At 40.3% G+C, this 16,681-nt stretch overlaps 1 protein-coding gene across 2 annotated transcripts in view; it reads left to right on the top strand.

Moving 5' to 3' along the window:
* Positions 1-7,840: 7,840 nt before the first annotated feature.
* ARSB (arylsulfatase B) overlaps positions 7,841-16,681 on the top strand; it is a 221,072-nt gene continuing 212,231 nt past the window's right edge. The window contains exon 1 of one of the 2 annotated variants that reach the window (XM_002744832.6): positions 7,841-8,353. In XM_002744832.6, the coding sequence (XP_002744878.2) occupies positions 8,039-8,353 (315 nt within the window). In that variant the 5' untranslated portion in view covers positions 7,841-8,038. Of the gene's footprint in view, positions 8,354-8,645; positions 15,934-16,681 lie in introns of those variants that run through there. The other variant, XM_035291339.3, reaches the window with a different exon arrangement.

Consider the following 16,681-nt stretch of genomic DNA (forward strand, 5'->3'; position numbering starts at 1 on the left):
ATAAATCTTTCTTTTTCTTTTTTTTTCTCTGACCCTTTTCCTCCCAATGTATACACATACACTAACTCAGAGAACAAATCAACAATAAATTGAAGATGCTTCTTACAAAGAATTTTTTTTTTTTTTTTGAGACAGAGTTGCACTTTGTTGCCCAGGCTGGAGTGCAGTGGTGCAGTCTTGGCTCATGCAACTTTTGTTACCTAGGTTCAAGCAATTCTCCTGCCTCAGCCTCCCGAGTACCTGGGTTTACAGGTGCATGCTGCCATGCCAGGATTATTTTTGTATTTTTAGTAGGGATGGGGTTTCACTATGTTAGCTAGGTTGCCCTCAAACTCCTGAACTGAGGTGATCCACCCACCTTGCTTCCCAAAGTGCTAGGATTACAGGTGTGAGTCACCATACCCAGCCATAGAATTACCTTTCTATATGCTTAGAATCTTGATGGTTCTTAATGCATTGACAATAGTTAGCACTAATGCATAACTTACATTCATTAGCTAAAAGAAGGATAAAAGGACCTCAAAAACACCTCTATAAGTTTGGTTTATCACTTTAAAGGTCTTTAAGAAGACTCGCCTCCTCACTTAGATATGGTTGTAACAAATCCATTCCTACCTTGTTTCTAAAACTAAATAGATCATAAAAATAATTTAATAGCTGGCATCTCAACAAAGTTTAGTCTTCTTTCTGATATTCAAGTCTATCTCCTTCTGGACAGTTCAGGGTAGTAAGGAAGCAATAAGTAACACCAACCACAATTTGCCACATGTAGCTCATCTCATGAACTTCAGGTTTTCTCTCTGAAGAAAGACCTCTTACCATGCTTATCTCCCCAGCTACAAAGCTCTGGTTACTCTACTGCAACAGTTAATCATTTAGAGATAAAGTATTTTAAATTGCTTAGTCTTTGTGTGTAATATTTGTCATATTCAAAGGCATTGCTACAAAAACAGTTAGGAGAAGCACCAAGATGCAGGAATCATGACTTCCGAATGTAGCTGACAACCAGTTAACACAAGCCAAGAGCGTTGCAAACCGCAGCAATCAAGAGGCAGGGTGTTAGCATTCATGTGATTCTCTTAGTGCATGGCCTGCGGGCTTTACAAAGGTGTTCATTGGGGAAGACTTATTCTTGGCTCTCCGTTCTCAATGATAATGAACTTTACTTTTTGTCAAAATGTAAACTAGGTTGCTACCATTATTATTATTTGAAATAGATGGTATATGCACAGAGTTTAACATTTATAAGGTATAAAAGGGTATATGGTGAAAAGTTAGTCTCTTTCCCATCCCTGTCCCCAGTTGACCAGTCTATCCAGAGGCAACCAATGTTACAATTTCTTCCATAGATTCTTGAAATACTCTATAAATATGCATGAACCTCTCTCTGTATATATCTATATATATGTATATGTATAAGCAAATGAGAGCATACCAACCATACTGTCCTTTGCCTAACTTTTAGAAATTAAACAATGTTGGAGACTATATCAGCCTTTTTAATGATTGCTAGTATTCCATAATTAATTTAACCAGACCCTGTTATTGGTCTTTTTCTATTACAAACAAGGCTAAAATGAATATCTTATATATTATATTTCTCACATTGAGTATCTCTATAGGATAAATTCCTAGACTGGGATTGCTGAATTAAAGTGGATGTGCATTTTGATAGATATGCAAAGTTGTTCTCCTTAGGGGTTATACCAAATTTCACTTCTCTGATGAATGTATAAGAGGGCTTGTTTCTTTATACTCTCCCCAAAGCATTGAGTTATCACTAGTATCAGTGGTATATTATTAATATTTCTATTTAAATTTTTCTTTTTCAGTGAGATTCAGCATCTATTCATTTATTTAATGGCCACTTGTATTTCCTTTTCTGTAAACAATTATGTTCCTATACTTTGCCCATTTAAAAATTGGTTTGTTGGTCTTTTTCTTATTGACTTTAGGAGTTATAAGAGATTTTCACTATGGATTAAATGGGTTTTGTGAGGGTTAGAATGCAAGCCAGGTTGTTATGTATACTATTTCTATGTAAAAAATATGTTCCTAGTTCCAAGCACCCCTCTTGCCAAACAATGAGTTTTTACCCCACTTGTGAATTGGGAGCTGCTTTTATTTCTGTCCCAACTTTTGCACCTTCTAACGGATTGAAATTGCTTTTACTGATATGTCTATGTACTGGGAAAACCCTGAAGAAACTAATGATTAACTCAAACAATAGAAGAGTTCAGTAATTGGTAGGATACAAATTGGTAGACACAGTAGCCTTCACATCCACAAATAATAGCCAGTTAAAAGTTATAATGGTAGAGAGAGCCCCATTTCAATAGCAAAATAGAAGATAAAATATTTTGAAATAAGTTTAAGAAAAGTGCAAAACTGATATGAGGAAAACACTTCTAAAAGGTGCAAAAATTGACCTTAAATGGACAGGCACTCCTTATTCTTAGATATGACAACTGAGTATTATAAAGATTTTGGAGCCAGGTGTGGTGGCTGATGTCTGTAATCCCAGTACTTTGGGAGGCCAGGGCAGGAAGATCACTTATGCTCAGGACTTAGAGACCAGCCTGGGCAACATAGTGAGACCCTATCTCTACAGAAAAATTTTAAAAAGTAGCTGGGTGTTGTGGCTCACACCTGCAGTCCCCAGCTCCTCAGAAGGCTGAGGTGGAAGGATCACTTGAGGCCAGGAGGTCAAGGCTACAGTGAGCCATGATTGTATCACTATACTCCAGCCTGAGTGACAGAGGGAGGCACTGTCAAAAACAAAAACAAAAAAAAAGAAAGAAAAAAAGGAAGGGAGGAAAGGAGGAAGGGAGAAGGAAGGTAGGAAGAATGAAAGGAAGGAAGGGTGGGAGGGAGGGAGGGAAGGAGAAAGGAAGGGAAGGAAAAGAAAAAAACATGCAGGAACAGCCAGGAAAACACTAAAAGTGAAAAGCTATGAGGAGTCATTAGCCCTACTATAAATGAAAACACACTGTAAAGCCTTTTAAATCTGAGACAGTCTGGTGTTATGAGTAAACAGTCAGGCAAGTAGAATCCAACTAACTGAAAACCTAGAAATAGACCCAAGTATACGTGGAAATTAAGCATACGATAAATGTGACATCTCATATCGTTGAGGCAAAAATGGAATTCCCTATGAATGGTGCTGAGACAACTGGCCAGCCATTTGGAAAAAGAAAAGTAGATCCATATTCCACATTGCACACAAAAATTAATGCCCATGGATCAGGGATCTAAATGTAAAAAAGCAACTATATAATCACTAGAAGAAAACATGGGTCAATTTTGCTTTAACTTTGGTATAAGTATAGTTTCACTATGAATCAAAATCCAGATGTAATCATAGAAAATATTGATAAATTTGTCTAACATTAAAAATAACTTTTGCCATGTTAAAAACACCAATTTGACAACTGACAAACTGGAAGAAAATATTTGTGATAAATATCATAATTAAGGGGATAACTCGTGTAATATATAAAGAATTTTTTTAATTTAGTGGGAAAAGACCAAAAAAGAAAAAAAAACGGAAAACAACACAGTTCGCAAAAGTGATGTTAAAGGAGCCCTTCATCACATGAAAAAATGTTCAATTTTATTCTTAAGAGAAAAGCAAAACCAAAATGCGATACTGATGTATCATTTCTCATATCAGATTAGAAACAATTTAAAAGTATGGTACTTTTTTTAAAAGACTTCACTTTTTTAGAGCAGTTTTTGATTCACAGCAAAATTGAGAAGAAGGTACAGAGATTTCTCATATATCCCTTGTCCCCACACACGCTTACATTCCCTATTATCAACATCCCACAGCAGAGTGGTACATCTGTTACAACTGATGAACCTACATTGACACAACATAATCATGTAAAGTTCCATTTACTTTTGGGTTTATTCTTGGTGTTGTACATTGTATGGGTTTGGATGAATGTATAATGACATGTATCCACCGTTGTAGTATCATAAAGAATAGAATCACTGGCCTAAAACAGGGATTCCAAACCCCCAGGCCACGGATGGTACTGTCCATTAGGATCTGGGCCACAGAGCACGAGGTGAGCCGTGAGTGAGCAGAGCGAGCTTCGACTGTACTTACAGCTGCTCCCCATCACTTGCATTACCGCCTGAGCTCTGCCTCCCGTCAGGTCAGCAGTGGCATTAGATTCTCACAGGAGCACAAACCCTATTGTCAACTGAGCATGCGAGGGATCTATCTAGGTTGCACGCTCCTTATGAGAATCTGATGCTTACCAATCTGTCACTGTCTCCCATCACCCTCAGATGGGACCATCTAGTTGCAGGAAAACAAACTCAAGGCTCCCAGTTTTTCTGTTATGATGAGTTATATAATTATTTCATTATATATTATGTAATAATAATATAAATAAAGTGAACAATAAATATAATGTGCTTCAATCATTGTGAAAGCATCCCCACAACCCCGCCACCTGATCTATGGAAAAACTGTCTTCCACAAAACCAGTCCCTGGTGCCAAAAAGGTTGAAGTCTGCTGCCCTAAAAAATCCTCTGTGCTACATCTACTTATCCCAACTTCCCAAACCCAGCAACCACTGACCTTTTTCACTATCTCCATAGTTTTGCCTTTTTAAATATCATGCAGCAGGAATCATATAGTATGTAGCTTTTTCAGATTGGCGTTTTCACTTCATAATATGCATGTAAAGTTCCACCATGTCTTTTCATGGCTTGACAGCCCGTGTCTTTTTACTGCTGAATACTATTCCATTGCCTGGATGTACCATCATTTATCCTTTCACTACTGAAGGACATCTTCATTGCTTCCAAGTTTTCAAAACTTTGAATAAAACTGCTGTAAACATGTATGCAGGTTCTTGGGTGGATATAAGTTTTCACCTCCTTCTGATAGATACCAAAGAGTGTGACTGCTGGATTGCAGGATAAGAATATATCTAGTTTTGTAAGAAACTGCCAAACTGTCTTCATATATACTACTCAGTTGCTAGTGATGAAAACTGGTACAACCTATATACATATGGAAATGGGGGGAAATAAAAATAGAGGTATTCATTATAAACTCATGGTTTTATAGATATGTTTAGATATAATATGTGGGTATGGTATATGTATAAACACTTACATATGTGTGTATGTACATACATATATTTAGTTACTATCTTTGTCTTGAGAGAGATTCTAGAAGTGATGACAGCCCAGTAGCAATGAGCACATCTAAAACACAGATTGCTTTCTAAATGTCATCCCTAGAAACAATCAGCATTCCTTGGAGAAATGTCTGATTCCAGGGTTGGGGAAGGAAAAATGCAAGCTGAGGCCAGAAAATCTCATTGTATCAAAATATATGGACATGCTTAAAGATTCAAGAGGACATGCCAAAAGAATATAAGCCAGACTGTAGAATCCCCCACTGGCCAAAACAGAGAAAATTTAAGCATTGAAATAACTATGGTAAAGGATTATAGCATATTGATTAAAACAAGAATCCACAAGTTCATAGTGAAATAAATAAATGAGAAGGGAAAGTTCTTCCTTACAATAGAAAGGCAACTAATAAATATACAGGAAATGAAGGAATTAGCAAATCAACATTTGGTAGCCATCCTAATTATAACCAACTTAAGCAAGAAGCAAGATCCTAAAACTGGTAAGCAAAATAATGTGTGTGAGACGTAATAGGATATTTACATATTCTCAAATTATCTTTCCATAAAATTAATTACAAGAAGAAAATATTAACGTTACAGTGAATGTTTACCCTAACAAAGTTATCCCATAAGAAAGCAATTCAACATCATGTGCCTCTTAATAGGAAGCACTGAGAAACATAGCACATCACTTTTTGTGATATTCCTGCACATATCCATAACCTCTAATTGTGAAGAAAACATCAAACTCCAATTGAGAGATTTTATAAAATAACTAGCTTGTACTGCACATTATGTGTTCAATTCTTAGATAACAACAGAATTAACTTTCCATTTGCACATTTCAGGAGCACTATGAACTTATGCTTTTATTTAAAAACATAGGACCAAAGAATCAGTGCAGGTTTAGCTAGTTTCAGAAGAAGCTTGTTAAAGGAGGAATTGTTCCTGCAGATTAACACCCATCAATTATTTCTTCTTGATTTTTATCAAGGAGAGTAGGGAGGAACAGTTATGGGGGAGAAAGACACACAAAACCACAGTGGAAATTCTCAGCCCTTCAAGGTCTTCCACAGGGTCTTTAAATGCAAAGTTCAAGCCTTGACGTAATGAGTCAAACAGTTATTCTAAGTTATTCTTTGAATTTAACTAATGCTAAAATGTTAACTTTTTTCTGCTAAATTTCATTGATTCCACTAGAGATTAAAGTGGATATAACATCAACTATGGCTCATGCCTATAATCCCAGCACTTTGGGAGGCCGAGGCGGGTGGATCACGAGGTCAAGAGATCGAGACCATCCTGGTCAACAAGGTGAACCCCTATCTCTACTAAAAATAAAAAAATTAGCTGGGCATGGTGGCACGCTCCTGTAGTCCCAGCTACTTGGGAGGCTGAGGCAGGGGAATTGCTTGAACCCAGGAGGCAGAGGTTGCAGTGAGCCGGGATTGCGCCATTGCACTCCAGCCTGGGTAACAACAGCGAAACTCCGTCTCAAAAAAAAAAAAAAAAAAAAAAAAAAAAAAAAAATCAACTAACCTACTTCATGCGAAGGAAAAAAGTGTAAGTATGTAAGAGGCAAACATTTCATGTGTTAAAGGATAATTCTTGGGGGAAAAAAGGTAAAATCATGACCCTCACACAAATATAAAAGTGAATACATGATTTTATTTAACTCATTAATGAGGAAATTGGTAAGGTGTTAAAACTAATTCAATAGACAATCCAAAGAACAGATTAGGAATACTAAAATAAATGTGCAAGTGGAGGTGAAACTGTTTTCCTCGGTTAGTGGTGGAGGGGAAGGATAGAGTCCATTTGCGTATATACAAATAAGAATTACTTTCCATTGTTATTTATCTATAACTTATAAAGTTGTAAATAACTTCCACGGAATCAGACTCAACCTGGAAGCATGTTTTCTAGGTAATGCAAAATATCCCCCAACACCTGTTAAAAGCTATACTCTATCTCCAGACAGAGAGTAGACACGAAGTCTGGAAGGCAATGGGAATCTACTGGTTATATGGCTAACTTCCCAATTCAATAAGCGAGTGACTAAAGGAATTTTCCCTTCCACTCACAGATATTTTAGGCTAATTAGATACTGTGTGCTTCTCAGGGTCACTGCTTGGTGGAGGAGCCAGCTTTGAGCGGGCCCATATATCCACAAGCGAATGAGCTATTCAATGACCATACAACACTCAAACCCAGGGCAACTTGAAAGTAAACTGCACCTTCCAAAGGGCACTGTACGGTCAGACTGTGTGTTTGGCCTGTTTGCTAGTGGGAAGTGGCTTCATGGGTGTACACTATGCATAAATGAATGTGAAAGGCTATTTAGGCCTCTGTCTTTTCACTGTCCTCCCACCTGCCACAGACTGGGCTTTTGCTAGTTAGACATCATGGTTCAGGGGCTGAGTCAGAGGCTTAACGATTTATAAGCTTTTTTCTTATGAAAAATTGGCACTAATTATAATGTCTAGCTGCCAGAGTTGTTGCAGGATTTACAGGAGACGCTGGATGTGAAGATGTTTTGTAAACTGTGAAGCGATGTTAAAGAACACATCTTTTCTTTGAGGAAACCACAGTGCAAAGTTCATCGCCAAGGAAGATAACGGGCCTCAGCGCGCTCCAAGCGTCAGCTCAGTTTCCAAGCGCCCGCGGGTTGGTCTCTGGCTCCTCCCCCGCCACAGCGGCCGGGGTCCAGGTCTGAGGCAGCGAGGGCCAAGCGCCCAGCCTCGCCAGCCCACGGCCCGCTGGGGGTGCCGTCCCGCGCCGGGGCGGAGCAGGCCCCGGCCTCCCAGTTCCTGATTCTATCAGCGGTACCCGGGGCTGGTGGGGCCACAGGCGCAGGGACCGCGGGCGGCAAAGGATGGTTCCGCGGGGCGCGGCGAGCCTGCCCCGAGGCCCTGGCCCTCGGCGGCCGCTTCTTCCCGTCGTCCTCCCGCTGCTGGTGCTGCCGCTGCTGTTGACGCCGCCGGGCTCGGGCGCAGAGGCCAGCCGGCCGCCCCACCTGGTCTTCGTGCTGGCGGACGACCTGGGCTGGAACGACGTGGGCTTCCACGGCTCCCGCATCCGCACGCCGCACCTGGACGCGCTGGCGGCCGGCGGGGTGCTCCTGGACAACTACTACACGCAGCCGCTATGCACGCCGTCGCGGAGCCAACTGCTCACCGGCCGCTACCAGGTACTCGGCGCCCGGCGGCCCGCACCGGCTCCGCCCCGCCTTTCGCCGCCGCCCTCCCGCTCCGTGTCCGGCCGGGCTCTTGAGGCTGCTGGCGCTGGCAGGGGGGGGCTCGGTCCCCGGACCCGGATCTGTGCCCGGCAACTACCCGCCCTTGGCCTTGCTCCTCCAGGACAGCAGCCCACCGCCCACCGCGGCGCCTGCGCATGCCCGGCTCCGGCGCCCCGCGCCCCTGCAGCCGGGTTAGGCGAGTGGCTTTGTCTTTCGTTTTCTGAAGCTCTGGGCGAAGGGGTTTATGGGATTGCCGGGTGCTGGGCGCCGCGGGCCCGCAGGCAGAGCGGTCCTGAGGTGGGAGGCTGGGGAGGGCGCAGGCTGGGAGCAAAGACAAGGTGAGAGGTAAAATGAAGGGGTGCCCCCTGTGGGTTCGACCTTGGCCCCCCGGAACCCAGCGGTCATGGGTTAGGAGTGTCCCACTAAAGATTATTTTTTCCAGGTTCTCAACATCCCTGGAATGAAACCTGACGCTAGGCTGATTTTTCTTAGGCTGCCAACATTCCTTTCAGATGTAGCCTTGTATTGAACTTTTCTGAGCATATTCATTATTAAAAGCTTCCCTTTAGGAACGGCTCCACAGAGAAAATATAAATGTAGAGCGTGCATTGGATGTTAGATGACTAAGAACAGCAAGTATATTTACATAGCACTTGGTTATTTTTAAAGTGAATTATTGAAACGGCAGGTAGTTGTCCTTAAACCCCTTTTACGGACGAGGCAGGAATAATGTATGTTTGCTGGCATGTTAAGAATCACACAGCTAGAAAGTGGTCAAGGCGGTGTCGTGCTTTTCCTGCATCCACTTGTGGTCTCAGGCTTATGAAATTGGCCTTTTTCCCGCTCTATCTGAATACGGATTGCCATATTTCTTTCTTCTTTCTTTTTGACAGGGTTTCGCTCTGTGGCCTAGGCTGTAGTGCAGTGACACGGTCTCAGCTCACTACAGCCTCCACCTCATGGGTTCAAATGATTCTTCTGCCTCAGCCTCCCGACTATCTGGGACTACAGGCGTGTGTGCCAGGCTAATTTTTTGTATTTTTAGTAGAAACGGGGTTTCACTCTTGGTCAGGCTTTTCTCGAACTCCTGACCTCATGATCTGCCCTCCTTGGCCTCCCAATGTGCTGGGATTACAGGCGTGAACCACCGTGCCTGGCCACAGTTGTCATATTTCTAAGACCTGAAGTTATTATGACCATATTAAATACAATAAATGGGTACTGTTGGATACCACCTGCATACTTCCACAGTATATATGCTGTTTACTCAACAAAAAATTTTTGAGCTTTCTGTGCTACTGATGGTATATATATTTGAACTTTGTCCTTGCAAGTACGTGTTGGCATAACCTTTCAGATCGACCCTAGCCTCACGTGGTCCTGAGATCAAGAGAAGGGAGGACTTACTTGTGATAAAGATTTGCAAAGTGGTCTGAAGTCTTTTATAAAGAGGAAAGATTGGGTGTTGCTAAGGGTGAGAAATAGCTGTAGCCACGGTTAGAAATGGGAGGGAGTAAAGGACGCTTCCCTTCACCATCCATCTTAGTACTTTTGGTGTTTCTGACCTTGGCTGCTACGTGTAATCAGGAATCCCCCTACATTGTGCAGATCTCACCCTGGACACTTTGTGGGAGTAAAGGGATGTTCCAGTAAAGAAGGGAAAGGAGGGGTTTGCCCCAAGGGGTTCTGCATTTGCTCAGAAGTAAGATAACTGAACTCAAATTGCAAAAGAATGGAAGGGCCATTCATTTCTCCAACTTCCTTCCTTCCAACAGACTTGGACAGGAAAGCAAATACCAACTTCAAAAATACATTCCTGGTCCAGGAACAGTGGCTCATGCCTGTAATCTCAGTACTTGGGGAGGTTGAGGCAGGTGGATCATCTGAGGTCAGTAGTTCGAGACCAGCCTAACCAACATGGTGAAACCCCGTCTCTACTAAAAATACAAAAATTAGCCTGGTGTGGTGGCATGCGCCTATAGTCCCAGATACCTGGGAAGCTGAGGCAGGAGAATCACTTGAACTCCGGAGGCAGCGGCTACAGTAAGCTGAGAATGCATCATTTCACTCTAACCTGGGAGACCGAGCAAGACTCCATCTAAAAAACAAAACCCATTCCTACAATCAGTTGCTTTTGTCCCCTAACGTCCTCCCCCACCAGTCACCAACATTCAGGGTTGGAGAAGAAACTTGAGTATTTAGAGTACTCCGTGGTTACGAAGTAAAGGAAGAGTCAAAGCTAGGCACTCTGAAAGGTTTAAGACCTCTCAATGTAGCTGACTCTAAAGCAACCTTGCTTCCCCAAACATTTTTTTCCCCACTTTTCTCACCCATTTTATTCTATTAGAGTTCATGAGACCCAGGTAGATATTACCTAAGGTTAGAAAGTGACTACTTTTAAAGAAGTAGGTATTTCTGAGAGGGCTTAGGAGTCTCCCTCCTATGTAATGGTATATGGTGGTGGTGTTCTGAGAACTTACACATATTAACTCATTTGATTCTCATGACAACTGTTTATTATCTCTGTTTTATGACAAGGAAACCAATGAACCAATGCTGGAAGAGGTTAAGAAACTTGCCCAAGGTCACAGGGCTAGTAAATGTCGGACCAGGAATTGACCCAGGCCACATGGCTCTAGGGTTGATGCTTATAGCCACTACTCATATTGCCTACTCAAAATTATTAAAAATATCATCACAAGGGCTGCCTCATACAGAGTAAATAATCCCTGTATTACTTTCGGGCATTTGGGTCATTCCTAAATATCTCAATGTAAAGAATCAACCCATCATATTTCTGAGTTAGGAATTGCCTATATTCAGTGTAAAATAAAAATAGATTTTATTTCTGAGTCATTTGTTATACGTAACTTTAGACAATAAAATGAAGGAATTTTTTGACTGTTTCAAAATGAGGTACTTGAATGAACTTGTTAAGAGTCATATCTGTGAACTTAGCAATCATGCTTTAAGTCATTATTTGCAGACCGCTTTCCCATAATTATTTAACTTTAGAAAAGAAAAGCGCAACGTGATAAACAAGCCTAGACTGACTGGACTAGATACTCTCATGAAATCCTGAGTTTTAGTTTTTTTGGCTTACAGAATTATGTATTGAGTAAAGAGGACTGACTAGGACCTGAGATGTAGGTTTCAGTCATGGCTGTGTCAGACTCTGACCTCACTGGGCATCATTTCCACATCTGTGAAACAGAGGAGTTGGGCTGAACTCTAGGCTTTGACTAGCTCTAAATTAATTTGACTCTAAGTTTCCTGTGTCCATTAGGGCAAGTTTCTAACTTGGCAAATGTACATTATTATACCTATCATACTAACCCCATCTACTGGTAGAATGATTAACCTTACCCAACACAGTGTATCTTACAAATTGCATGTACTACTTGCTCTGCTGCTAGGAACTTATTTAATCAGGAACCTGAATTCGACCTTTTATATTGAGACATTTAATTGTGCAGAGCCCTCACAAATGAACTATTTAAAATGTGCATGCTTTGGTGAAAAATGTGTAGGGACTGGGTATGGGTTGGAGGCTATGGAGGAGACTAATTAGCAGATGAGGTAAGTAGTTACTGGTAAATTCAGGAACTAGAAATTCAGGCCTCTCTACATTCAAGCTAGGGGCCTTCCCACAGCCCTATGACTCATTTCATTTATTCGTGAAATCTTTAAAAAAATTGTTTTTATTTTTAAAGTAGAAAATACATTCACATGGCTTAAAAACTCAAAAGTTACAAAAGGGCTTAGAGTGAAAATTTTATAGTGACATTGAATTTCATTTCCCTCAATTGACCATAGACACACACACACACTCACGCACACACGCACAGTTCCTTAGACATCCATTTCCTATCTTTGTAGACAATGCTTTGTAGACAATTGTGTATATATATATATATATATATATAATTTCATAGGTGCTTTATGCCTATTACAAACAAATACATATGTAGATATTCTCATTTTTTTATATGAATGGTAACATACTCTTCACACTGATCTGTACCTCCTATTTTGTTTGTTTGTTTTTACTTAACATTTGAAATCATTCCATTCTGTTGACTAAAGATTATCCTCTTCAACTTTTAGGGCTGCATCATATTTTGTTAAATGGGTACAGTGTAGTTATTTAACCAGTTGTATACTAATACATGTAGGTTGTTTCCAGCCTTTTTGATATATCAAAGAATGGTGAAGTGAATGCTTTGTACATATTGGAATATATATGAAGGATAAGTTCCTAGAAAAGGAATTTTTTGGGTTTAAGGGTAGATGCCTTTGTAATTTTGATAAATATTTTAAAATTGCATCTTAAGAGATTGTACCAATTTACATTCCCACTGGGAATATTAAGTTATAGTTCACATCCTATGCAATTTACCATTTAAAAATATCCAATTCAATGGCTTTTTTGTATATTCACAAGGTTGTACAACCAATATTGTCATCACCTCAGAAAGAAACCACTTAACCATTAGCAGTCACTCTTCATTTCCCCCTTCCACCAGCCCCTGGAAACCACTAATATTATTATATATCTATGGGATTTACCTATTTTGGACTTTTCATATAAATGGAATACAATAGATATCTGTTCATCTATGTTGTAGCATGTATGGTTTCCTTTTATGGCTCAATAATATTCCATTGTATGGACATGCCACATTTTGTCTATACATTAATCAATTGATGGATATTAGGTTGTTTGCACTTTTTGGCTATTATAAATAATGATGCTGTGAATGCCCATGTACAAATTTTTTTATGAGCATGTTTTTTCAGTTCTTTTGGGTGAATACCTAGGAGTGAAACACCATATTGTTGCAGGAGTTCTCCTTAGTTCAGCTAAAGATGAGGTCCTTATCTATCCCATGGCAGGAAAATTCAGGCTTGCAGACAGTTTGAAGGGTGAGTAAAGCAGGGTTTTATTGGGTAAAAATGGAAAAAGAGGGAAACAAGGACCTGCCACAAGGTCAGAGTCCCTGCTACAGTGCTTCCCTCCTTGCCCATTTGAATTCCAGGTGCCATATAGGAAGAGGAAAGGCCGGGTGCAAACCTCTATGGCTCCACTCCAGTGCCCAGGCCAGCTGGAGTTTTGCCAGGGACTCCCTCCCACATGACTGTCTTAGTATCATGTGGCAACTCTATGTCTAACTCTGAGGAACTGGAAATGTTTTCCACAACAGCTGTACCATTTTATATTTCCACTAGCAATGTATGTGGTTTTAGTGTCTCCACATCCTAGCCAACACTTGTCATTATCTGTCTTTTTGATTATAGCCTTCAAGTCATCCTAGTGAGTAGGAAGTGGTATTTAATTGTAGTTTTAAATTTCTTTTCCCTAATGACTAAAGATGTTGAACATCTTTTTCTGTCTTATTGATCATTTGTGTGTCTTCTTTGGAGAAGTGTCTACTCAGATCCTTTGCCTATTTTAAAATTGGATTGTCTTCTCATGTTCAAGTTGTAAGAGTTCTTTATGTGTTGAGATTCACTCAGGGTGGCTGGCAAAATATTAAGGGAAATATTAGGGAAAGATTGTAAGATATAGTCTCTAACCTTTTGGAAGGTCAAAAGGTTTTCATTAACTTATAGAACTGGCTGAAGGCAGCCAGTTCTTAAGTTAGAACATCAAGTCATATGGTGAAGATTAGGATAATAAAAGCTTCCCCGTTAAGTCTGTTTACCCCACATTCCTTTGTCTCTACTCTGACTGTTTACTCATGTAAACTTTGTGCTGCAGCATCAGCCAGCATGCAGTCTAGTTCTTGCTATATTGCCCCAGGCTGGTCTCCAACTCTTGCGCTCAAGTGTTCTCCAGTCACCCCTAGTGAATCTCAATATTTATGTATTCTGAATACTATTAAGTAAACCCTTATCAGATAGATTATTTGCAAATATTTTCTTTCCTTCAGTGGATTGCTTTTTACTTTCCTGATAGTGTCCTTTGGATGCAAACAAAAGTTATAAATTTTGATGTACAAGTTACCTGTTTTTCTTTGGTTGCTTATGTTTTTGATACCACGTCTAAGAAACCATTTTCTAACTCAAGATTATGAAGATTTACCTCTATGTTTTCTTTTAAGTATTTTATAGTTTCAGCTTTTACATTTAGGTCTTTGATCCATTTTAAGTTCATTTTTATGTATGATTTGTTATATATATTATGTATGTGGATGCATGTAGATGTCCAGGTATTTCAGTGCCATTTGTTGAAAAGACTATTCTTTCCTCATTGCACCCTTTGCACCCTTGTCAAGACTCAATTGACCATAGACATATGACTTACAATTCTATTCCATTGATCTCTGTGCCTGTCTTTATGCCACTGCCTCACTGTCTTGATAACTGTAGCTTTGTACTACAAAGGTTTCAGAATTAGAAAATGTGAGTCTTCCAATTTTATTCTTCTTTTTCAATATAGTTTGGCTATTCTGGGCCCCGTGCATTTCCACATTAATTTCAGGATCAAATTGCCTATTTCTATAAAAAAGAAGGCAAGTGGAATTTTGATAGGAATTTCAGTGATCTGTAGAAGCATTTGGAGAGGATTACTACCTTAACAATATAACTCTTCCAATTTAAGAACATGAGATGTCTTTCTGTTTATTTACCATTCATTTTGTTTTGTCTTGTCTTGTCTTGTTTTTTGAGGCAGAGTCTCGTTCTGCTCTGTTACCCAGGCTGGAGTGCAGTGTTGGCTCACTATAACCTCTGCCTCCCGGGTTCAAGCAATTCTCCTGCCTGAGCCTCCTGAGTAGCTGGAACTATAGGCTCACACCACCAAGCCCTGCTAATTTTTGTATTTTTAATAGAGACAGGGTTTCATCATATTGGCCAGGCTGGTCTTGAATTCCTGATCTCAAATGATCCACCTGCCTTGGCCTCCCAAAGTGCTGGGATTATAGATGTGAGCCACCACACCCAACCTATTTAGGTCTTTAATTTCTTTCAGCAATGTTTTATAATTTTTAGTGTATAAGCATTGTACTTCTTTGGTTAAATTTATTACTGTTTTTCTATTTTCAGTGGTATTATAAATGGACTTCCTTTCTTAGTTTTATTTTCAGTAGTTCATTGCTCTTGCATAGAAATGAAACTGATATATGTACATTGATCATTTTGCAACCTCAGTGGAACTTATTAGTTCTAATTGTGTGTGTGCAATCTTTAGAGTTTTTTAGTACAAGATCATGTCATCTACGTGATGTACTAAAGTACTAAAACTACTTCTACATGCAAGTAGAAGTAGTTTTATTTTTTCCTTTCTAATCTAGTTGCCTTTTATTTCATTTTCTTGTGTATTACCCTGGATAGGATCTTCAGTGCAATATTGAGTAGAAGTGGCATGAGTGGACATACTTGTCTTGTTTCCAGTCTTAGAGGGGAAGCTTTCAGTCAGTCACCATTAAGTGTGATATATTTATTCATTGTTTCATTCAACAGATGTTTACTGAGCAATGAGTTATGCCACTGTACTCTGGAAATCTCTTGGTGCTTATAATCTGAAGGAGGTAAGGTAAGGAGAAGGAATAACCAAGAGGGATGTGAAATAAATACAAACAGGCCAGGTGCAGTAGCTCACACCTGTAATCCCAGCACTTTGGGAGGCCGAGACGGGAGGATCACCTAAGATCAGGAGTTCGAGACCAGCTGGGCCAACATGGTGAAACCCCATCTCTACTAAAAATACAAAAATTAGCTAGGTGTGGTGGTGCACACCTGTAATCCCAGCTACTCAGCATGATGAGGCAGAAGAATTGCTTTAACCCTGGAGGTGGAGGTTATAGTGAGCTGAGATTGTGCCACTGTACACCAGCCTTGGTGACAGAGCAAGGCTCTGTCTCAGAAGAAAGAAAGAAAAAAAGAAAGGAAGGGAGGGAGGGAAGGAAGGAAGGAAAGAAGGAAGGAGGGAAGGAAGGGAAAGTAAAGTAAATTTAAATGGCATGACAGTAAATATCAGGAAGAAAATAAAGTAGGTCAAGTGATTGTGACTCAGGAAGGTGTCTTCAAGGAGGCAGTATGATTAGAGGCCTGAATGAAGAGGAGTAAGCCATGCACACATTCTAGCAAAGTATAACATGGAGGAAGGAACAACAGAAGCAAAGACCTTGAGGCTGGAATGAGCTTGTTCTTCGAACGATGCAGTAGCTGAGTGAATGAGGGTGCCAGAAGCAGGCCAAGAGCTAGAGGACAGAGGCTGGGTCTCCCTGGATTTAATGCTGCCCATCTGTTATAAAGTGTTAAGACTTGAACTTTTTT

The sequence above is a fragment of the Callithrix jacchus genome, chromosome 2, assembly GCF_049354715.1.
Source record: "Callithrix jacchus isolate 240 chromosome 2, calJac240_pri, whole genome shotgun sequence".
Taxonomy (NCBI): Eukaryota; Metazoa; Chordata; class Mammalia; order Primates; family Cebidae; genus Callithrix; species Callithrix jacchus.